General features: G+C 49.2%; 1 protein-coding gene across 1 annotated transcript in view; it reads right to left on the bottom strand.

Moving 5' to 3' along the window:
• Ccdc6 (coiled-coil domain containing 6) overlaps positions 1 to 22,102 on the bottom strand; it is a 94,017-nt gene extending 71,915 nt beyond the window's left edge. The window contains exon 1 of the mRNA XM_021659169.2: positions 21,446 to 22,102. Coding sequence (XP_021514844.1) covers positions 21,446 to 21,727 — 282 coding nt within the window. The 5' untranslated portion in view covers positions 21,728 to 22,102. The remainder of the gene's footprint in view (positions 1 to 21,445) is intronic.
• Between the last annotated feature and the right edge of the window lie 1,997 nt (positions 22,103 to 24,099).

Genomic DNA, 24,099 nt, shown 5'->3' on the forward strand with positions numbered 1-24,099 from the left:
CTTTCAGCAAAGTAGCTGGATACAAAAATTAACACAAAAATCAGTAAATTGACAAATGAACTGAAAAAGAAATCAGGCAAACAATACCTTTTACATTAGCCTCAAAAAAATTTAAAATCTCTTGGGGTAACTCTAACCAAGCAAGTGAAAGCCTTGTATAATAAAAACTTTAAGACATTAAAAAAAAAAAAACACAAAAAAAACAAAGATTATCAGAAGATGGAAAGATCTCCTATGCTCATAATCAATAGAATTAATATAGTAAAAATAGCCGTCCTCCCAAAAGCAATCTACAGAGTCAATGCAATCCCCATCAAAATCCAATACAATTCTTGACAGAACTTGAAAGAACAATATTTTAGCTTCGTATGGAAACACAAAAGATCCAGGATAGATAAAACAACCCTGAATAATGAAAGAACTGCTGGAGATATTACCATCCCTGACAGAACTATAGTAATAAAAACAACATGGCATTGGCATAAAACAGAAACAATGAGCATTGGAATCAAATTGAATACCCAGACATAAGTCCACACACCTATGGACAGCTTTTTTGTTTGCTTTTGTTTTTTAATAAAGAAGCCAGAAATACACACCAGAAAAAAAAGACAGCATCTTTAACAAATGGTGCTGGTCAAATTAGATGGCTATGTGTAGAAGAATTCAACTTGATCCATGCTTATCACCCTGCACAAAATTCAACTCCAAATGGATCAAAGAGCTCAACATAAGACAAGATACACAGACCCTGATATAAGAAAATGTGGGGAATAGTCTTGAACTTATTGGCACCGGAAAATACTTTCTAAATAGAACACTGATAACACAGACACTAAGAACAATATTTAATAAATGGGACCTCATGAAACTGAAAAGCTTCTGCACAGGAGAGGATGCCATCATTTGGACAAAGTGGCAGGCTATAGCATGAGGAAAGAGTTTACCAACTGCACATTCGGCAGAGGGCTAATACTTAAAGAACTAAAAAAAAAAGTAGACATCAAGAAAACAACTCAATTGAAAAATCGTGCACAGATGTAAACAGTTATCAACAGATGAAACACAAATGGCTGAGAAGCACGTAAGGAAATATTCAACATCCCTAGTCAATCGGGTAACTGTAAATCAAAACTCCTTTGAGATTTCATCTTACACCAGTCAGAATGGCCAAGATTAATAAAACAAATCGCAGCTCTCACTGGCGAGGGTGTGAAGTAAGGGAAACACTCATCCATTTGCCGGTGGGAGTGTAGACCTTTACAGCCACTGTGGAAATCATGGTGACAGTTCCTCAAGGAAGCTAGAAATAGATATACATCAACTTCCACCTAGACCATTCTTCATCATGATCCATCTTACCGCAGAGATACCTGATGCTCTATTCACAATAGTCAGAAATTAGAAACAGCCTAGATGTCCATCAATAGATTATTGGATAAAGAAAATGTGATACATTCACACAATGGAGTATTACTAAGCCATTGTAAAAGAAATGAAATCATGAAATAATTCCCAGGTTAATAAAGGGAGCTAGGAAAAAAGAAAAAAGAAAAGAAAACACAAAAACAAACAAATAACCACCCTGGGCTATAACCCAGACCCAAAAAGACAAATACGTATGTATTCACTTCAATGAGGATGTCAGCTGTTAAATATTCAATAAATAGACTACAGTCCAAATTAACACAGAGGTTAGTAATAAAATAAGGAATGGGAGTAAAGGGGGAGAGGAGGGAAGTAAAGTGGATCTCCCTAGGAAGGGAAATAGATTGTTACGGAAGGAAGAACAAGGAAGAAGACTAGAACAGGAGGATCAAACAGGGAGGGGAAGAGAAGAGGGGATAAGGGTGGGAATATGGGAAAGACAGCTGAAAGCAGGGGCCATTTGAAGGGTTGTATGGAAACAGTACAGCACAGCACCTAATACAGTAGAAGCTTCCTAAAACATATACATATGTGAAAGAAACCTAAATGGAGTCACCAAATCCCAGGACAGACAAAGCCCCTACTAGACCGCAAATGGGTTACATCTCAGTTGTTGGCCAAAGAAGCCCTTCGGAAACCAACCCCCAAAGAACCCGGGCTTTTGCCAAAACTAGGATTTGCTCTCCACAAACTGATGGTAAGACTCTACTGCTGCAGACAACACCTACAGAACTCACTGAAAACGGAGAAGTCGAGCTGATACCCACATATAGCCTTCACCCCTACTGACCAGTACTCACGATATGCCAACCAGAGACGTATGAACACCAGCTCAGCTATGAATCCTTCAATCTACAACAGGGACCTGCCTCCAAGATCTGCCGGCACAAAGCTTTCAGGAGTGACCAAGCACGGCTCACTCCATGAGTTGGAACCCATACTTGACCCTGCTCAGGTAGCCAAGGGCCTAAGCCTAGATAGGTCAGGGTCCTGTAGAAACCCAATACTACTGTTTTGCTAAAGGAATGCATCAATAAAATGACTCCTGATGGCATTCTGTCACACTCATGGAGTACTGTCTTGCTCAACCATCATCAGAGAAGCTTCTTCCCATAGCAGACGGGAACAAAAACACAGACCAACAACGGAACAGAGTACAGAGAATGAGAGACTTTGGAACCCTCAGTCTTAATAGGGATGTTTCCATCAAATCCCCCCTTCCCCCACCTCAGAGCTCTGGGAACCCTGCAGAAGAGGAGGTAAGGAGGTAGAACAATTCTAAGAGACTAAGAGACAGGGTTGGGGTGGGGAGGGAAGGTAGGGGGGATGGAGGACACCAGGGAAACAAGGTTTTCAAACACAGCAGGACTGCTATACATATGAACTCACACACTATGGCAGCATGAACAGTTCCTGCACAGGTCTCAGCCAGACAGGGTCTCAGCACTGAGAGACAAGCAAACACAAACACATTCCTAACCCCAAAGCCATCTCCAACCGATAACCACTCTTCTGCGAATGTATTACAGGTTTCCAGTGCTTAGTTGTTATGGAATTTCTGTGTGTGCAAATGTGTATATCTTTATGCCAATATGTGTTTCTTGTGCTTTTCCTTTGGCTCTTTTTCTCTTGAGAGTTTGTCTGCTTCATCCTATTCCAGCTTGTTCTTATTTTATTTTATTGTTGTTGTTTTGGGACTTGGGTGGGTGAAGTCAAGGAGAATCTGGGAGGACCTGGAAGGGGAAACCATAATCAGAATATACCCTATGGAAAAAAGAAAATCTACTTTCCATTTTGGAAGAAAGTTATCATTTAATGGAGGGTCAAGGTGATCTTGGGGGCCAGCAAGATGGCTCAGTGGATAAAGCACTGCATGTCAGAGCCCCTGAACCCACAGAACCACTAGGCAGGTGAGGCTGCCCACCAGTAACCCAGTGCCTGGAAGGCAGAGACAAACAAAGGAAGACTGGCCAGCCAGACTGGCCGAACTGGTGAGTGCTGGGTTCAACAGAGAGATGCCGCCTCAAAGAGTACGATGGAGATCAACTGAAGAAAATTCTAGACCTCCAGATGCCAAGCACAAGCACGTGTGTACCCGCATGGGGGGTGGGCGCACATGCTCAGACACACAAAATGCAAACATGCAGCTGTCACATGCCACACACACATAAGCACACTTTTTAAAAAGCCATACTAGAGCTGGACAGTGACGGCGCAGGCTTTTAATCCCAGCACTCAGGAGGCAGAAGCAGGTGAATCTTTTGCGTTCCAGGCTACGCGGAGAAGTCCTGTCTCTCTCTCTCTCTCTCTCTCTCTCTCTCTCTCTCACACACACACACACACACACACACACACACACACACACACAAAAGCCATTTTGGAATCACATGAGAATTTTGGAATTCAACTCCCTTTATTTCTACATGCTCAGTATACCCCCACAGGCCCACACCTGCACCACCCACGCTCCCTAAACCCCTACCCTCATAACCCTTACTTACAGAGAAGGAACCTTGACCTGGGAGTAGTACACTGCCTTCCTTGACCCTGCCCAGTCCAGCTGTCACCACTGATCCCTAGCAGGTAACTTAATAACTTTCCCTGTGCCCCAGATCCTCCATGCTGGGCCCCACAGCCCCTGCAATGCACTGGGGCACAACAGAGATGATTCAGTTGATACCATTCCACTGTAGCTCTCCCAGGTAGAGAATCTGTGCTAGGACCACTCACTCTTCAACCTGGTCCGGAGCCTTCTGTCTACACTCACTCCCCCACAGCTTCCCGTCTGCTTCTCCTCGGCACCTCTGAGGCTTCACACACCCTGCCAGACATTTCTGGAAGTCACAGGTGAGCAGCCTCAGGGTGCTTGTCAGACGCTGCTCAGCAAAAAGCTCCCAGGGAACCATGCAAGGTGCCTACTTCAGACAGATCCACAAGCAAAGATCGCTGTTCCGCCCGCAAGGTGCCTGGAAGACTTACTGCCGTGCGCCAGGATGCCAGCTGGCACACCTTACTGAGGGCTAAACCAGCATGCCTTAGATGCCTGGGAGATTGCTAGCAGAAGCCAGGCCATCAAGCAAAAGGCCCTTGAACCTGCTGTCAACAGCTCCAGGGGAAAGGAGAGGGCAGAGGCCAACAGCCTCAGCACAGAGGTGAAGAGTCAGAGCCGAGAGGGAAACAGGAACAATACATGGGAGCCCAGAAATGCCTAGACTGCTTGCTCTCCAAACACATGTTTCGCTAAGAAAACCGGGGAGCCTGCAGTTCACGCTGTCTTAGGGTACACTTCAGATTTTTCACAATAAAAAGTTTACTACCTAGTGGTTGGAGAGAGGTCTCAGCACTCACAGCCAGCCCTGGAACTCCAGTTCCAGGGGATCCAAAACTCTCTTCTGGCCTCTGTAGGTATAACATCTGTATGTGGTAGTACACAGATATCCTCCAGACAAAACACTCATACACATAAAGTAAAAAGTCAATATTTAAAATTAATTTACTACAAAATCCATTATTATCACGGGGATGGGGAGATGCCCAGTGGCTAAGGCTCGTCTAGTTCCGTTCTGAGTACCCACACAATGGTGGGTCACAACTAACTGCCTGTAACTCCAGGAGAGCTGACATTTCTAGCCTTCTTGAATATCTGAAAAAAACTCTCTTTCTCTCTCTCTCTCTCTCTCTCTCCTTCCCTCCACACAATTAAAATAAAATTCATTAGCATCACAAAAACTAGTTTCACAGTAGAGGAATGCAAAAGCCGTAAATATCCTGGCAAGGTGGTCCAACAGCAGATATGGGGGCGAGGGGGGGGAGGCTGAGAGGCAAGTCCCCATGGGGCTCTGGGCTGGGCAGCCATCTCTCCTAGAAACTGGCACATGGGGAACCACAGAGCTCATTGAAAATACCAGGATTCTTGTTCATAAACTTCCCTCTAGTGTTGCTGGGTCTTCGAAAGCCATGTGGTGCTAGTTAAATGACATGTGTGTGTCAGAAGCAGCTGGCCTGTGAGACGTCCATGTGCAGTGCCTCCCACACGCATCCCCTGGGAAGAAACACATCAGCAGGATCGACAACATGGATCCCAGGAAGCATGCATTCCATCACAGGGTCTTAAAGGAGGATCAAGATAGGAAAGACTCTAGTCCCCAAGCCAGCCATCTGGGGCTGCACAGGATGCTATCTATGCCTCTGTCTTCACTGTCCCCTTCCTGGAATGCCCCCTTACAAGTATTTTAATAATCTGTCATCTGCAAAACACTCAGGGCAAACACAGCCAGCCCACTTTCTCTTCATTTCATAAGGTCTGAGCAAGAAACCCAGCAAGGTTCCACTGCCTTCTCTGGTCTGTAAGGAAGTGACTCGTTCCCAGAGTCAGCTAGCCTACAACTGCTTTCTACCAGTATGAGTCAAAGACAACAACAGAAGGTGGGAGGGAAAATGCAGGGTGCTCCTCTCTTTCCTCCACCTTCCCCGGGCTTCCCACTGTGGATCCATTTTCTTCCGGGTGAGAGAAGCTCCCAGGCTCCAAAAACACCAGCTGCCTCCTGCATCCTTCAGAGAAAGCGTGGGAACACTGGCCCTGAAATCCCAGGGCTGCCTCACTGCCCAGCTTCCGGCTTCACAACAACCCCATCATTTGGATGGCTGATTCCCAAGATCTCGTGCTTGCTGTGAATCCGGGATAAAATAACCATCCTGCCTTACCCTGGTAGTCACACTCTTTCTACCTGCTCCTCCAAGAGCCTAGTGCCATCTTCACTTACGTCACAAGGTCCCAGGGGCCTTGGATGGGTGGGGCACCTGCTTATTACTCATTCCCTGACTTGCTTCCCAAAAGGGCATGTCAAGCTTACTGCTAACACTCCCCAGGTATCCAAAAACTGCCCAGTTAAATAAACAGGCATTTCATCATCCATAAAAGCTAAGCAGGAAGGCCAGGAGACAACAATACTTTTACAAGTATGTTTCAGGAACAGAAGGGTTAAGAAATACGTATCTATATGAATTCACTCCCTAAAAATTAAAGCAACTGTCCAACCTATAGGGTGAGCACTTGGATTTATTTTTTAAATATTAACAACAAAACCTTTTTCCCCCCTTATTGTCTTAGCATCTAGGACTTAGTTCCTCAGTGGCAGGCAGTCACAGAAATATAACAGTCCTTAAGAACAACGGCCCCAAAGCCAGGCTGCCAAACCCTGGTCCCACAACAACCAGCTGAACAGCCCTGGCCAAGGAACATCTATCTCCATATTACATCTCAGTCTCCAGAGCTATAGCAACAGTGTCCCACAGTTTTGTTTCAAGGCCCGATTCAAACAGAACACACTGGTTGCCTTTGTTTCTCTCCACATCCTACATCAAGGGTCTCAGACTCAAAGGCCACCAGAGTCTCAGTGCAGACAGATCTGACTCCTGCCCTTCCCAAGACATCCCCTTGGAAAGGGCTTTCAGAACTCAGGAGCCAAGCCACTCTCACCTGCTGGCCAAACACAGATATCTGAAGCAAGCGCCAACTACACCTCAGGCTCCTGAAGGGAAAACTAAGAGCCTAAAAGAGTACGTTCCCAAGTGGTGAGATGCCAAGAAGCCAATTCTTCCTGGCCCATCACATGCTCAGAATGAAGAGAGAAACATATCTCAGGGTGGGGGTGTCACATGTGGTAGAAACAGAGTTACCTGACACCTACAGTAGAAGCCAGAAGTGAAAAAGAGGAAGCTGATGGTGGATGGGCAGAAAAGGGAAAGTGAGGGCAAGAGGCGTCACCACCGAACCCATAGGAAGTCTCAAGAACCCAGTGGGGAAAAAGCTCACTGGGTTGGGCTGCTTCCAGGTCCAGAAGGGAGGGAAAGTAAGAAAACAGGCAAGAGTCAAGTTCACAACCACTGGAAAAAAGAAATGGAAGTAAGTGCCACAGACAGGTCCTGAAAGCTCTCATAAATGAAGCCCTTCACCCACAAAGCTTCAGAGGTAAGGCCTGGGGCTCAGAACTGCATGACAGAACAGAACCCAAAGCCTAGTAAAAGTCAAGTTCAGATAAACAGCAAATAATTTTTAACGTGTATATTCCATGCAACGTTGGAGGTATAAAAAAAAAACCTGTTTTGTTTTTAAATAGGGACATGTAATTTAACTTTTCCTGGTTTCCAGGTCTCAAATGGATAAAGGACTTACTGACAGAGGTAATCTCTAAGAAGATGCAGAGTGACAGCACATAAAACCGGAATTATGAACCAAAGGTACTGGAAGCCACAGAGGTCTTGGGAGGCCTGGAGAAAGAGAGCTTTGTACTCACAGGAAGCAGCAACGCCCACTATCTTTCACTGCTTGCAGACAAGAAGCCCACTCTCCTTTTCCTACCACCAGGCAGGTACCAGTGACCCAGAGCTCCAAAGCTCAAAGCCAAGTGGTTGGTTCAGCAGGAGGCAGAGAAGGCAGAGTGGGACAGAAACCAAGAGGGTCTCATAGGCCTTGCTGCAACCCCACATCCGGGCCGGCCACATGGCAAGAGGTAAAGGCAACCCTCCATGGCTTACTCTGGCTTCACTGTAGCTGGTGAAAGCCGAGTTCTTGAAACAGAAATGGTGTGCTTCTTACCCTCTTCCCAACCCCAAAGCTCCAGTGTTGTGTTATTTTTAACAAAATCCCAATCGTTCAATTTTACCAACAAAGACTCGGGAGCCAGACACTGGGGTGAAAGCCTGCTAGCTCAGAGAGGCAGAGAAAGCACCCAGTTGACTTTCCTCCTCCGCTGAGGTCCGGGAAGGAATGGCCCCCACTCCCTCCCAAACAAGCCCCTCAAACTGAATGTCCCTCCCTTCTACTTCTGTGCCTCTCTCTCCATCCTCCTCTGCCTCTCTATTATTTCTTTCTTAATAATCTAATGTTCACCTATCAACCGGTTGTTTCCTCTGCCTTTTTTTTTTAAAACTTATTTTTATTTTATGTGTATTGGTGTTTTGCCTGCGTATATGTCTGTATCGGGGTATCAGATCCCCCAGAACTGGAGTTACAGACAGTGGTGAGCTGCCATGAGGGTGCTAAAACTCAGATCCTCTGGAAGAGAACTCTTAATCTCTGAGCCATCTCTCCAGCCCTTGTTTGCTCTGCCTCTTGACCTACGGCAAGATTTATTTAATCCTGTTTGCAAAATTCAAGCAGAAAGCTCTTAAAGGTGTGTGCTAAGGCTGAGCCACACCACAACTAAAAACAGGTTTGTCCAGTAAATAACACAATCTCGGGGTTCACAATGTGATCAAATACCCTGCAACACTGTGTCCTTCTGGGAAAACACAGCCTTCAACCTTCCTAAAACACCAGCACACTAACTAATCCTACTGCTAGGAAGACTGAGGCAACAGAGAGAGAAACTAGTTCACTCTTCTGAAAACACAGCATGTTTCTGTCTGGCAGACCTGCCCCTAGCTCATGCTGCAGAGCTGTCTTTCCACGTCTGCATTCTTCAAGTCATTCTGTAAGACACAAGGCCCACCCATGCCTGCACCACTGCAAAGATTTATGTTAGGTTTCTGTTCTTTAAACCAGCACCTAAAACAGAAGTTGAACTAGGGTGTTGCCCACCAAAGTTCACCTCCTGGAAGCCCGGAACAGGGTCACAAGCCACATGCACATCAGAGAAGCCGAACAGGACAACCCTGTCTGTCCACAGTGCTGACGTCAGAAGATGGTCAGAAGGTACATGTTGACTTTATTTTCCAGAAAGGCTAGCAAGAGCTCTTTAACCCTGGGGGTGGAAAGGGATGGGACTGCTCAGAAAGCAGGCTCATTCCTACAGTTGCACAGCCCTGTGGGCTAGCTCAAACGTGGCTTAGGAAAGCCCCAGACGCTGGTCAAGTTCCCACACATCCTATCCCCCAGTGCCAGAGAAGCATGCACCCTAAGAACCTGAGTTGAGGTGAAGTGCTCCCTAGCCTGAGGTGCCCGGCATCCAGATGTAGCTCACGTTCCTCTCTCACTCAGCTTTCAGGATATTATATTTTATTCTACAGCCATCTTGGAGGATTAGCTAGGGCAGGATCGTTTTTGAAACACACTCTAAACAACTGTAGAGAGGGATGGACTGGAAGGAATGATTTCTAAAATCCACACCAATAGGGCAGGGGACACATGTTGGGTGGAGGGCCAACAGAATCCAAAAGGCAGAAACTAAAACTTGAAACCCGAGAGGAGCACACACAGTAAGACATACTCCAGCAGTAACAAACGCCCAGCACGGAGGTTGTTGAATATTCGGAACTAAACCAGGAGGATGCAAAGAAGCCGGGAACACAAATTGTGTAATCCCAACGACGTGAGATCTGGACATAAAACAAATGGGCGCCGAGAGGCGTCAGAAAGACCTCCGGGGCGTCTGATGGGAGAGAGCACACAGATTTCATGAAAGTACTGCTGAGAGCCACCACCCTGGGCTGAGCAGAGGCAGCAGTGCACCCCGTTCTAAGTTCACCCCGCCATCCAATCCGTCTGCAGGACCGGGCACTGTGCACTAACGGTATCATACTCCGATCAGAAGTCTGCGCAGCATAAACACCGGCATTGCCCAAAATAAGCCCCACAAACTGTGTGGAGTAGCTAGTAAACAAAGACAAAGGTTCTTCACAAGAGCAGGGTTTTCACCAGCAAGTCAGTCATGCAAGGTCCTGTCCCAGCACACACGACAACCTTTGAGGTGACTGGGAGAGTCTGTACCTGGATGGTGGGAACTGGCCCGGCACAAGTAAGATGACAATATGCACGTGGTACCAAGATGAAGTATAAGACGGATGGATCACTTTACCCTGAGGAAAATACCGGTCTCCACACAACAAACAAGGGTGGGCCAGGGGCAGCCAAGGTGAGCATCTAAAAGGCAGAATGCCCTTACCTCTCTATCTGCCTTCTCTCTCCTCACCTCTTCAAAAGACCCAAGATGGAGCCTACCCAGATGCGCCAACCAGCCCTTCCTTCCGTGTCCCTTCCCCCCGCCCAAGATCCACTCATCTCTAGACATTTTGGCTTTGTCTGAGGGTGGGCGCTATCCCCCTTCTTCTCAGTTAAACTAAAAGTTGGCTAAAAGCTAAGTTACTGTTATGAAGTGACAACGAAATCACTTTACAGTTGGGATCACCACAACACAAACCAGTGTACTAAAGGGTGGCAGCATTAGGAAGGCCGAGAACCACTGCTCTTCATCAAGCCCTCCGACTGCAGACCTCACCTTGCATCTCAGGCCAGGCCAGCCACCCACTTCCCTAACAGTCTCTCCTCAGCAACGCATGAAGGCACGGTTCTCTGACATGCGGCAGGTACTCAGGTATTTTTCGGGGGGGGGGCTCCCTGTCCTATGCTTGTCGAGCTATTTTTAAACAGAGGCTGTAACATAAGCAAAGAATCAGAAATCGACCCCAGCCTGGGATGGGAGCAGACGGCACGGCGCAGGAGTGGAATAACCGTGGGTGGGTGTACCCGGGTGCGGTGCTGGAAAAAAGACAGCAGGGCAAGCCCTGGACACCGCAGACGCCCCCTCTGCTGTGGCTGCTTTCCCCAGACAGAGTCTGCTGCCCTGGCAACGCTCCCCTAGGCCCAGCGTCCTGGCGAATCTGCTACGGACGGGGCAGCCCTGACGACCCTAGGAGAGAACAGATCTGCGTGCAAACCGAGAGCAAACGCCTACAACCACATGAAGGCAAAACCATCCCTAAATTAACGTGCTGCCCTCTCTCTGGCTGTCACCTTGGGATTTAGGTTTGAAGCTGGACACAAGGTCATTATTTGGGGGAGACCCTCCTCTCAGTTCACCTGTTTGTGGGTTTGCAGCAAAAAGCATGAGAGGTACTGATCCACAGGAGCACAGGGAGGACTCCACGAGTCAATGTGGGACCCAAGAGATCTGAACTGCCAAGCCTGCCAACCTAAGTCCCATCCCTGGGGGCGACATGGCGGAAGAAGAGAACAGACTCCCTTAAGCTGTCTGCTAATCTTTAAGTGCGCATCGTGGACCACGCACACACACTCGCACGCACACACACTCGCACGCACTCGAACATGTCAACGTGAACTGTAAATGAGAAGATTCTTGTAAAACTCTTCCCTTGGTATCTCATCACAGTGAAAAAAGACGAGAGGGAGGCTGGGGAGGTGGCTGCTCTTCCACAGGCCAAGATCCATGCTCCAGCTTCAGGGAACCCAACACCCTTTCTGACCTCTGTGAGGACTACATGCGCGCACACACACACACACACACACACACACACACTACACGTACATGCAAGCAAGCTCACACACATTAAAAAAAAAAAAAGACTTGAAGGTGGCAAACTGTTGGCAGAATTCTATAAGGTTTTCTCTGTTCTTTCACCCTTCAAGTGAAAGTTTACTCAAAATGCAGCTCAGAAAATCATTTTAATGTTAGTGAATTTACATTCACTAAAGGGGGCGAATAATCAGAGACACCCAAGTCCCTTCTCTCTCACGGTGCCCTTTTAAATTAGGACATTGGCGTCAATTGTGGGGTCAGGGCACTGGGCATGACTGTTACAGTCAAGAAAAAATAGACACGGGCAGAAAGCAGGCCGCAAAAGCTTACGTTAGAGTAAGAGATCAACAACACCTTAAGTCTCAACTCTAACTTCACTTCCAAGACATTAACAAAACAGCTAACTACTTCAGTAGATCAGAGTTTGTCTTTAAAAAAAAGAAAAAGAAAGGAAGGAAGGAAGCAAAAAGGAAAAAACAGCGATAGTCGTTTGGTAAAGAACTTGCCTCAGGTTTAAGGACCTAAGTTTGGAGCTCCAGTGTCTTAGTGATAAAACACTAAGTTTTATGGGGTGCTGCTTACTGGCTTGCTCCTCATCCTCATGGCTTGCCCTGCCTACTTCCCTGTAGTGCCCAGGACCACCTGCCCAGGGGTGGCACTGTGCCCTCCCACATCAATCAGAATACACCACAGGCTTGCCCACAGGCCAATCCGGTGGGGGTGTGGTCTCCACTTATGTTCCCGCTTCACAAATGACTCTCACTTACTTGTGTCAAGCTGACATATAACTTGCCAGCACAGCAGAATCCGTGTAAAACACAGGGTATGGCAGCAAGCACTTGGATGTGACCCCAGCTCTGGGAATGCAGAAGAGGAGGGGGGGGCGTCTAGCATCAGTCTAGGCAACTGGTGAGCCCCAGGTTCTGTGAGACCCAGTCTCAAAAGAGTAAAGAGCAAAACACAGGAAGACCCCCAATGTCCACCTCTGCCCCCACATACACATATGTACACAAGTTCACACACACACACACACACAAAATAAACAAACAAGTAAAATATGAAGCTAGTTTGTCACTCAGTGGCAGTGTCCTTGCCTGGCATGCTGAAGCTCATGGTTTCCACCTAGCACACCACAGATAAATAACATGAATACATAATACATAATGATTATTAAAAGTCATGACAGTATTGCTCACGGGAGAGGGAAGGTGGGGACACTACCATGGGCAGAGTTCTGGTTGTGAATGGTGGTGACAGACACTACACAGTGCTCTGAATGAACTTGAGGCCCTGAGGCTTACACTGCACCCTGGAGAAGGCAGCAGAGTGTACCCACAGAATTTAATACCTAAGAAAAAGGTACCAGCCTCTCCGGGGTCTGACACAGCTTTCCACAGCCATCTCCTTGCGATCAAGTTCAAAGAGGTGTGTGAGAGTTTGTGTTCTTCCCAGAAGCCAGGGGCCTTCACAGTGGTGCCCAGGGCTGACCGCGGCCACCTATCTGCTTTAGGTGTTCCCTGCTAACAAAGACATTAAAAGCATCTGGACAACTGTTCTCCAGCTCATCTCCCCAGCCCTCTGGAGTCAGTAAACCAGGAAGTGCGTGAGATCTCAATGGGCTGAAGGCTTGCCCATAAAGAACCCTCTTCCGCACAAAACTCTCCACAGAATACAGGATATCTTTTGGTGCTTTGGGATAACCAAACAAACAGGACAGTTCTGAGGGATAAGGAATTACCCAGCGTTTGGCCCCTCTCATTTAATCTTCCAGAGCTTACGCTGCAGAAGATTCAAACTGTTCCTTTATGCGAACAATGTGAAAATATTCTACGCAGGCAACCTAGGTGTCTAAGCCACTGTCTTCATCCCTTCATTTCCTCTTTCCTTCTTTGGAAAGCCCTTCTGAATGATGACCTAAGTCGGTGAGGACACACCTCCACTCCCCACTGAGCATGGCCTCATTTGATTCCCCAGTGCCCTGAGATGCCCTGGTGGGTATTAAGCAGCTCATGCTGGAGGCACACCTGCCCTCCTGGGGAAAGGGGTGGGGGCGGGGGGAGGTGGGCTGATCTGAAACAGATGCGTGGAAGATTAGCCCCATCCATCAGTATTGGGCTGTTAACCAGCTGGGGTTCAAACCTAGGCAGATAAACCCTCTTCCTAACTTTACCTTAAGCTGTCTTTTGCTTTCCCACAGTTTCGGCTTAAAAAAAAAAAAACTTCTGGCAGTCTGGTCCCTCCAACAAGCATTCCATGAAAGGAAGGGTGGGTGGGCCACAGGGTTTAACAGGATCAGAACCACCTAGGTACTGCCTGCTGTGCTGACAGACACCAATCAGAACTCAGACATCAGTGACATTTCTTTTCAACTACCTCCAAATAAAAATGAAGATTAAAAATAAACAAAGGGCTCTGAGCCAGCTCAGCACAGAGGAACTGAACAACAGCTCTCAATGTCTCCCCCATACGAGATAAACTACAGGCTAATAAAGCTGTGAGGGGCAGTGACACCATGCTTTCCTTATCAAGAGAGACACACTTCATTTTAGAAGGCCAAAGCTCCCTTCAGAGACGCACCCTGGTCCAGAAACCCTAAAGGAGCATGACTGACTTCCTTGCTCCCTTCCACACGGGTATTGGAGAGCAGACCCTCTGGACAGGAGGTAAAGCCACAATTCTCTCTGCACTCAACTGCCTCCACCCAATGTCCAGCCAGAACCAAGATGGATAAAGCCAGGAGTGGTCCTGACTGGGCATCGGCAGAAACCTCGAATTCCCTCCAGATAGTTCTCAGTACCTGGGACACAGGAGTTCGGGTGCAGGCACTGGAAACCGACTCCTGTCTCCTTAAGGCTGTATTTACTACCTGCCATTTTGTGCCTTTCTGGGGAAGTCAAAGATATAGGGTAGAGGGATTAATCTCCCGCCACCAGACAAGGAAGAACCATGCCTTTCAAGCACTAAAACACAACCCACACACGAGGGTGAGCGTGGGCCAAGCACATGGTATACCTGAATGGAAATGTCCTTACGAAACCCACCAAATTGTACAATGAACATGCACTAGTGAAACAAATTTTAAATGGGATAAAATGCACTGCACCCTGCATCTAGAGACAGGAAGGGAACAGTGATCCTACGTAACCACTAGTCACAGTGTGGACCTGTGCCCTGACTTTTCCATATTCTTATCCCTGAGAGAATTAAAGTGTTGGCATTTGCTATTCACTGACGTGGGAGTGGGGATAAACTTCACACTGTATCTCACAACCATAAAATATAAAGATATATGCACATGTACACATGTACACACACACACACACACACACTCACACATGCACATGACAATCTGGAAAGGCAAGAATAGTCTGCAAGCTTCCATCCCAAGATCCTGGCCATCCCAAGTGTTTTCTAGAGCATCCCTTCCTGTCGAGAACACACTGAACCTGTGAGCATTTACTCTGCTAGCCTTGACAATAATTCAATATACCTAAAAGCAGCTGGCGCTGCGACTGAAGAGAAAATGCAATGCCTCCCCACTGAGGAAAAAAATTACGCCCAAGGACAAGCAACATGGCTCACTCCTCCTCCCTCGGCCTGGCTGCATTTTAAACACAAGCATTAGCATTGCTGGGTGTAAACGTGGTTACGTTGGAAAGGCGGGATTTCAGGGGGAGCAAAGCAGGAAGAACACACCTACAGCCTGCATGGACTCCCACCTCCACCTGGACTATCGCTGAGGAAGGACAGCTCTGGACTCAAGCCTCCTGATCCTGTTTTCACATCCATCCTCAATCAATCAAAGACCCAGGTCAGGGCCCCTGTATCTGCCCAATCTCATTGCCCTATGACGACCACGGGTGCTGCCCAGAGGCAATATAGGTGACTTTAATATAAAAGAAGCCATAGGAACCGTCTGGGATGATCCATCACCATCGACACCACCAAAGCAGCAGATGTGGATGAACATGAGCACTTACAGCAGGCCCACTTCTGTCCTAGGTCTTCCTCAGAGACTCAGTCTGAAGACACTCTGCTCTCCCTTGCAAAGGAAATGTAGCAGCAACAACCAGGTTGGTGCTACAAGGTAACCTACAGGGTAGAGGCCAGGGTGTAGGGCACACCTCCAGTGAGTCCCCATATATACAGTGTATCCATCGTCCACCTATTCTATTTGGCAAACCAGGAAGATGGGGTCTGCTGTGATGGCAGGAGTGACAACACCCTCACCCCAGAAAACCAACGTAAACAGGGTACCCCCGAGCCAACTCACCAACCCAACCCTCGAGTGTCTCCCTTTATGCCAGATGCTGAGAAACATGGATGGAGAAGGAAAAGTCTGACACCACACAAAGACCCACAACTCCTGAGGAAGATGAGGGTGGTGGCCAATGGGTTCTGAGACTACCCAATTACAGCGCAGAAAGACTACCCAATTACTGCCAGGACACACTGGCTGGGGAGACAGATAAGGCTACCAGAATTCACACTGGAGAAGGGAGGCTGAAGTGGAGAAGGGCAGGGCAGGGCAGGGGTACAGCCGGAGGGGAGCTGGGGAACTCAGTTCAGGTCTGTGTACTCTCAGAAAAGGCACAAAGGCCCCGCAGATCAGGAGAAGAGTGTTGGCTGAGGAGCAAGTAGCGTCAGTCACACAGCCTGGGAAGCCAACAGAAAGCTGACCTGGCTCAAGAGAAAACAAATGAAAGTTTAAAAAGTTCTGGTGTTTGCTTAAGACCTGTTTCTCTAGTCCTGAACAGCAGTCCCCATCAACCTGACACTGTGCATTCTCTAACTAGCCCCGTTTCCAGCAAATGCATAACAAGAGGACTACAAAAGACTGTGGTGGCCTCCTTCAGGGTTGGGGTGCTTTTCGCGAGACACCCAGCAGGCACTCAGAGATGTAAAACAAACGTTCAATGTGGAATATCCAAGGACAGCCTTTTTAAGATCAGTGTGTAGACGGATCTAACGCTGAGCTCCTGTTTCCCTCAAAACTTTGTCTTGAGTGTGCACTTCCGTAAAGGTTTTTCCACACAGGGGGAGGGGGGAAAGACACGCCACTTTTTGCCACGGGCCACACTGATTGACCTGCCAAAAGTCAGCCTTGAAAATGGAAAACCGTATCTAAGGCTGCACAGTAAATAATCCCAAATACATACCACCAACATGTATGGGTGTCCTTCACCAGGTAAGGACACCATCGTTGATGGGCACACCGTCAGGGTTCCTAACCATGTCATTTGCGCCACTGTTTTTGGTTACAAGTTCAAAACACTTTTGTATTGGACTTAAGAGATGGCTCCGAGGTTAAGAGCACTGGCTGCTCTTCCAAAGGACCTCGGTTCAGGGCCTAGCACCCACAGGGCAGCTCCCACGCGTCTCTAATTCCAGCTCCAAGGGATCCAGCACCCTCTTCTGGCCTACGTGGGTACTGCATGCATATGGTGCACGCATGTACATACAGGCAAACATAAAAATTAAAAAAAAACTTTTTAATATCTGTACTGATCTAAGCTTCTATAAAGAAGAAGACTGTTTGATAATCAGAAAATACACTTAAATCCTAGTGGCTTACTACAGGCCTCATTTCCAAACTAAACACACTGACTGTCTGAGCCTGTCAAGAAAACACACTAAGAGAGGCAGCTGAACACTACTCACACGTCTAACACTAGCTGCTGGCTGGGAACTCTGCGGTCCCACACACAGGCGCTGCCCACGACTGTATAGATGGTCTCTGTACACCTGCACAGAGACCATCTATGCCCGGACCACCCTCAGGCTGAGTCAGACAATCAGAGACCACACTCTCCCCGGATTTACCAGACTCATGGAGACTAACACCTAAACACTGTCTGAAGGCGTGACTAAGCATTTGGTTTGTGTTTATTTTCCCACTCCAAAAGAACGCACCATCTATAATCAGCAGCCCAGCTCCACTGCCAATTTAACGGGCGAAATTGGATAATCACTCAAAACACTCTAGTCCCACTCTAAGCCCCAGATAAACCACACTGAGGACCAGCTCTGAACCCTCCTCCCACACGATGTACAGTCCTAGACAAGAGGCCTATCGCCGCTCATTCTCCCCACAGGTGATGGCTACCCTCCAGCCACACGGATGCTGAGGAAACAGACCAAAGGATCCGCCCTTCTTGAAATGGGAATCATGGTGGGGATGAGCCATTTACACCAAGGAAAGCAGAGCTCACTTGGCTCTTGAACCTTACTATGTGATGATGATGATGATGATGATGAAGAAGAAGAAGAAGAAGAAGAAGAAAAAAAGAGACCCAATGGTGAAGTCCTGCTCCATGCCTGTGACAAAGCTCAGCATCCAGGAAGCAGCAGAACCACATTTGGTGAGGAGGAAGAGCACCCCAAACTTCATTTAACCACTGGTAGGAATGAAAGCTCCTCCGGGACACTTGGGAACACGGTTTGGCAATTTCTCACAAAAGTAAACAGGCAATTACCAGATAACCCAGCATCTCTAATCCAGGGTATTTACCCACTTGGGCTGAAATCTTTTGTCTAGACAAATGGATGCCAGTGTTTAAAGCAGACTTATTCACAACTGCCATAACTTGCAAGCAAATAAGACATCCTTCAGTAGACAGGAGATAAATGGTTACATGCAAGCATTGGAAAGAAGCGAACCACAAAAATAAATACTGTAGAGGGTCAGTGGATGAGGGACCTGCTGTATAATCATGAGGACTGGAATCAGACTCCCAGAACACAAAGCTCAGTGGGCCTAGCAACCAGCTTGTAATCTCAGGCCTCAAGAAATGGAGACAGAGGGGCCCCTGGGCAAGCTGGCTGGCTAGGGCTAACCGGTTCCTGCAGGCTGTGGGTTCAAGTGAGAGAGACCCTGCCTGGACATACTAGAGAGGAATCAAGGAAGACAACGTCACACCTCTACAGATACACACAAGCATACACATGCAAAACAAAAGAGCATGGAGGACAGACCCCCTCAGTGCATTCTACACCGAGTGACAGAAACCCAATCTGTTTCCACACCCCACATATGACATCCTGGGAAAGGCAAAACTTTAGGAAGGGCTCAACCGGTTCCAGGCCTTACTGGAGGAAGAAAACTAGGACAGAGGATTCCTACGGTGGCAGAATTCATCTCCATGCTCTTACAGTGAGCGATGTCTTCACACCTCTGTCCTAGCCCATAGACTATATACAACTATATACAATAGTAAACCCTATTGTAAACCACAGACTACAGGTGCCCGTGAAACCCTTGACTCTAACAAATGCAGCACTCTGGTGCTCTGGAGGCTGGTGGTGGAGGAAGCTGTGCCTGTAGAGGGTGTAGGAAGCGGCTGGGAGAAACTATGCTGATTTTTACCGCAAACCTAAAGCTACTGTAAAATACAGCCTATTTTTTAAGTCAGTCCCCCCCCTCTCCCCTCCAGCCTAGGATGCAGCTGAAAACCAACATGCCTTCATCACATTTAGTGTTCATCAACATGTAAGTTAATGTTACAACTAGAAGGACTAAGAAGAGCCAAGAAAGCAAGAAACAGGATGATGTTAGTTTGACAGATGACGTCAAACTAACTGAGCCCTTACCGAGGCCTTCCCAGCAGGGTCTGTCAGGAACCGCACAGCTTGACACTGGCGTAAACTCAACAGGTGGTGCTCTGTTGTGCACCATAAGCCAGTTCCGAGGTAGGACCCCACCCCCAAGTCTTCATCCCTGGTCAAAAGCTTCACCAACCTTTTCCTGCACTGGATGATTAGCTCCTTACACACCTGCCAAGAGTGAGGCACCCAGGTGGACCACGTGCACTTTAATCTCCCTGAACTCATTAGGGATTAAAAACAAACAGGCAAAAAAAAAAAAACAAAAAAAAAAACCAGTCCCACACTTGCAAACAAACTGTCAGCTTGAAGAATTTAACGACCTTACTGGGTGGGACTACAAAACACTTCCACAAAGGATCTGACTGGCTGTTGGCTGTAGCTGAGTGAGTGTTAACCAAAGCTTTCCCCCACCTTCCCCACTGCTGCTACCAAATATTCAGGAGGCTTCTGGTCTTGCGTGCCAGGCATGAACGTGTTTGTCCCTGCGAGGCCAACGTCTCTGTGTACAAGTAACAGACCTGTTCATAGGTCAGCAGGTCAAACGGATAACTCTCTCACAGTGTCACCTGCCTCCACACAATCAGCAGACCCACCTGCCGGCTCAGGGCACGGAAGAGGCTGGAGATAAGTTTTGTTCCCTTCCAAGGTCTGCAGGAGACCAAATGCTGTCCTTCACCATGAGTTTTAAACAGTTTTCATTTACATCAAATTTGAAATTAACAACCTGCACCGCCCAATGTCCCTCTCCTGTTCAACCTCAATTCTGCCGAGTCCTCTCGTAGCCAAAGAAGACTGAAGGCTTGCCAGGTGGCCACCTCCACAAATTGCTTCCCTCTTCTATCAAAAGTTCCATCCAACAGTTTGCATCCTGGAAATGTAGGCTTGTGGGTCCAGTTCCCCTGAAGGGGACTGGATAAGAGCAAGGAGGATGTCTTTCAACAAAATCAGCTACTATTTAGGTTGCAAATCACACTCCCTCCCTGGTGGAAACCTGCTATCTACACAAACCAAAAAGGGCCATGTAGGAACAAACACACACTCTACTTTTTCTTGGCACAAGGGCGGCTTAAATTTGTCCCGTTTTCGTCTCCAGGATGTGATCCTTGACCCATCACCAAATTTCTTTTCTCCATTGGAAGGTTTTGTCTAATCAGCTGCGTGCAAGCAGCTCTGGCAATTTATCCTCCTTGATTTCTTGACATTTTCTTCCGTGCTGCTGGCTGGGAAACTGTTTTGATCTGAATAGGGTTGTCTGTGGGGGATTCTGCATGTTAATGATGTGGAGTTGGCAAGGATGGAAGGTGAGAGCACAGCGCGTACTTTTTCTAGTTACGTTTCGCCTCATCACCGCTACGGGGGCCTTTCCACTCAGCTCCACCAGGAGGCTGATCTCAGGCTAACGTTACCCTCTTCCAGCGGAGCCTCGAGGGGCCAGGTAGAAACAGAACAGATGGCCTGTGTTCCCGTCAAGTACCTAGGCTCACAGGCAAGTACTCCTAAGACTCTACCACCAATGATGGAGACGCACGTACATCCTAGCTCAGCCAGGCAATCCCAGCGGCCACCCTCCATCCCCGTCCCAGCCAGTGCCAGACGCTACACTCCCCCCTACTCTGTACCCGCCCACCCTCCCGGCCCAAAAGGACAGCGATCCAAAGGAGGTGCAGCTGGAGACTCAGTGCCCGCCCTTCTCTCCCCATCCTGGCCAGAAAACTCCACTTCCCGGATTCCGGGCCACTCTCTCCCTCCCCCAGCGCCGGCAATCCAGCAAAGCACCGTCCTCCTGCCAACTGGGTGCCCAGCCCAATGGCACACCCCGCCTTCTCCACTAAGCCCCAAACAGACCCCAGCTTCATTCACTCACCGGGACTCGGTGGGGGTTGGGGGAAATCCCCCGATTCCGAGCCTTCAGGGACCCTAGGGCTGAGAAAGTCCTACCCCGCCCCCCAAGCCACGCCGCCAGCCTCCAGTAATGCCTCGGAGGGGCCTCCACCCCGGGCAACGAGGGAACGTGGGGAGTCTCCCCAGGCACCTCCAACACCCCAAGGGAGGGAGGACGTCCGTGGTCCCCAAGGCTGGCTCCCCATGCCCGCAGGCCCGCAGCCCCCGCACGGGGCGCGCACTCGGGGGTCCCCCGGTCCGCGGGGTGCACTCACGATGGTCACGCTGGCTTTGCGCAGGTCGCGGTTCTCCTCCTGCAGCGCCTTGCACTTGAGTTTGTAGGTCTCCAGCTCGATCTTGAGCACCTTGTTCTCCTGCTGCAGCGAGGCCAGGCGGTTGGTGAGCTCCTCCAGGCGGAACGGCGAGATGACAATGCCCCCCGACTTCCCGCCGCCGCCCCCGCCGCCGCCGCCCGAGGTCGCCGAGCAGGACGACTGCATGGCTGCCGGGCCGCCGCCCGCCGCGTCGGTGTCGCTCTCGCTCGCGCTGTCCGCCATGGCGGGGCGAGTGGGCGCGGGGAGCGGGGCGCGGAGGGCCGGGAGCGCGGGCGAGTGGGCGCGCGGGCGAGTGGGCGCGGGGCCGGGCGCGCGGCGGGGAGCGGGGAGCTCGGAGCGCGGCGCGGGCGGCAGGGCGCAGACGCGCGGCGGCGGAGAAAGAGAGGGCGCTTCCCGCGGCCGCGCGAGCTGCTCCGCCAGGGAACAGAGACCCCGCCCGGACTCGGGCAGTACTGCAGCGCCGGGGCCTGGCGCGCTCCGCGGGGCCGTACCCGCAAGCCCCAGCCCCGCGTCGGGCTGAGCCGAGCTGCACACAGACGCTCGGGCCCGGGCCGCCTCCCCGCGCACGTGCTCCCGCCCCGGGCCTCACCCCCCCACCCACACCACCCTGCGTCCCAGGCCCCGGCCCACGGCCGCGCCGCCTCTTCCGGAGGGAGGCGGACTCCACGCCGCGCCGGCCGCGCAGGTGCCGGGACACGTGGGAGGGGCAGCCGCCGGGCTCCTTAGGCCACCGCACCCTCCCACCCCCGCCAAGATGTAGCCTGGCACCTTCCGTCCGCGCCCGCGCGCGTGGATCCCTTTGGCTGCTCAGTGCGGATGCTCGCTAGGGACAGAAAGTTCCCCTGCAGAGGGCCGAGGCTGTGTGTGTGCGTGTGCGTGTTGGCGTGAGGGCAGCCACAGGTTAGCCTTGCTTGGGAAAGAATTTTGCAAAGACAAGGCCCTTTCGCGTCCAGTTGTTGAAACCAGGAGTAACCCCCACCCCCACCGTTTTTCTTTTTGCCTCTTGCAAACACTGCACAGGTCACGAAATAGGATTAAGAAACCAAGATTTGCCTAGTCAAGAAAAGGGAGCATGATTTCAGGAGGGCTGAAACACACTTCAAGTGCCAATTTTCCCAAGTAACTGCAGGCACAATGCTAAACAAATAGCCTCGATTAAGCGAGGGAACTGTATAACCATTATTACCGCTCACCGACTCCTACAAAACTCCAGGAGGTAAAAATAAAACCGCAATTACTACTGTAGAGAGCCAGCTTCAAAGAATCAGAAACTCCAATACTGTTAGGCCCCTCCCTCCCAGAAAGGGCTGGCAGGAAACTGGCCTAGCAGGTGAGAAGGGTCTAAACACTTTACCCTGCTGATACATAACAGCTTTCACTTCTGAGTTAAAAAAAAAAAAAAACCAAAACAAAACGGGTTTCTTATCCAAGTTTAGTCAACGGAAGGACAAGCTCATGGAAACAAAATGAAAAAAAAAAAAGGAAAGAAAAGAAAAAGTGTTTTCTAGCTGTCAACTGCCCTAAGTGTTTTATAAAGCTCTTGGTATGACTTAAATCGCTTTCCTGGGCCCTCGTCCCACTCCCCCTTGTCTTTAAACCTATTTTTGATCTAATGGTTATGCTGTCTTGTCCCAAGGCTGAACAGAAACCGTCCTCACCTTGGAATAAACTCTTAACCTGCCAAGTTACCCTGCCAAGGGTGGAACCTTGGCCTCATCTTTACCAAGATGGCCACTTCTAGCCAACAACTCAGAAAAGCCAACTGCACTGAGCCCCCCACCCCCAACTTCTCCTAGGCACTCTTTGAGTTTAGTGTTAGGGGACTTCTGGACACAGTCCGGCGAAGCAGCATTTAACAATAAAAGCTAGAGATCGAGGGGGGACGCCTTTAGCTTCGCTCTGCAGAAGTATCTCGCCGCTGTAAATAAAGCCCCTGCTGAGGGAGCCACTTCGTGAGTTCGCTTGGCTCCTTGACTTTGCCATGTTGGGTATGGGACAGGAGACACTGGGCGCCTTCGGTCTCAGGACGCTTCCAGAAAACTGACCCGCAGAGATGGACGGTGCGAGGGGAGCACGGTCGGAGACTCGGATTTAACTACATTCTTTCCGCTTTATTCGGGGCGGTGCAGCCTAGCGTGGGCGTGGCTTCCAGACTTCACAAGTTTCTTTTGTTCTTTTCCCACTCCGTCTCCAGACAGCCGCTTTTAGGAGGCTTAAGACCTCGGGGAACATTCCTCCTAGGGAGAGTAGGGGGGCGACTCGGCTCTCCCCTGTTTATCCCTAAAACTAACCGCCTTTGGAAAGGCGACCTGCAGGCTTCCAGTCGGCAGAGGGGTGGAGTTAAAAGTGCCTGGTTTTCTTAAAGGGCCCGTGTCAGGCTAAGCTTGAGATTGTCTTGGATTTCGTTAGGATTTAGGGGAACTGCATCTTTGCATTTGTATTTGTAGTTAATAATCGGTCTTGGGAGATGTTAGAAGGAAATTCATCTTCTAGAGCTTCCCTGCTGATACAGATGGGAATAAATTGGAGGATTTTTTTCCCTTGCTGGTTTTTATTGTTACTGCAGAATAGAAGCATGTCTAATTTTCTGCTAC

This window comes from Meriones unguiculatus, chromosome 16, assembly GCF_030254825.1.
Source record: "Meriones unguiculatus strain TT.TT164.6M chromosome 16, Bangor_MerUng_6.1, whole genome shotgun sequence".
NCBI classification, from domain to species: Eukaryota; Metazoa; Chordata; class Mammalia; order Rodentia; family Muridae; genus Meriones; species Meriones unguiculatus.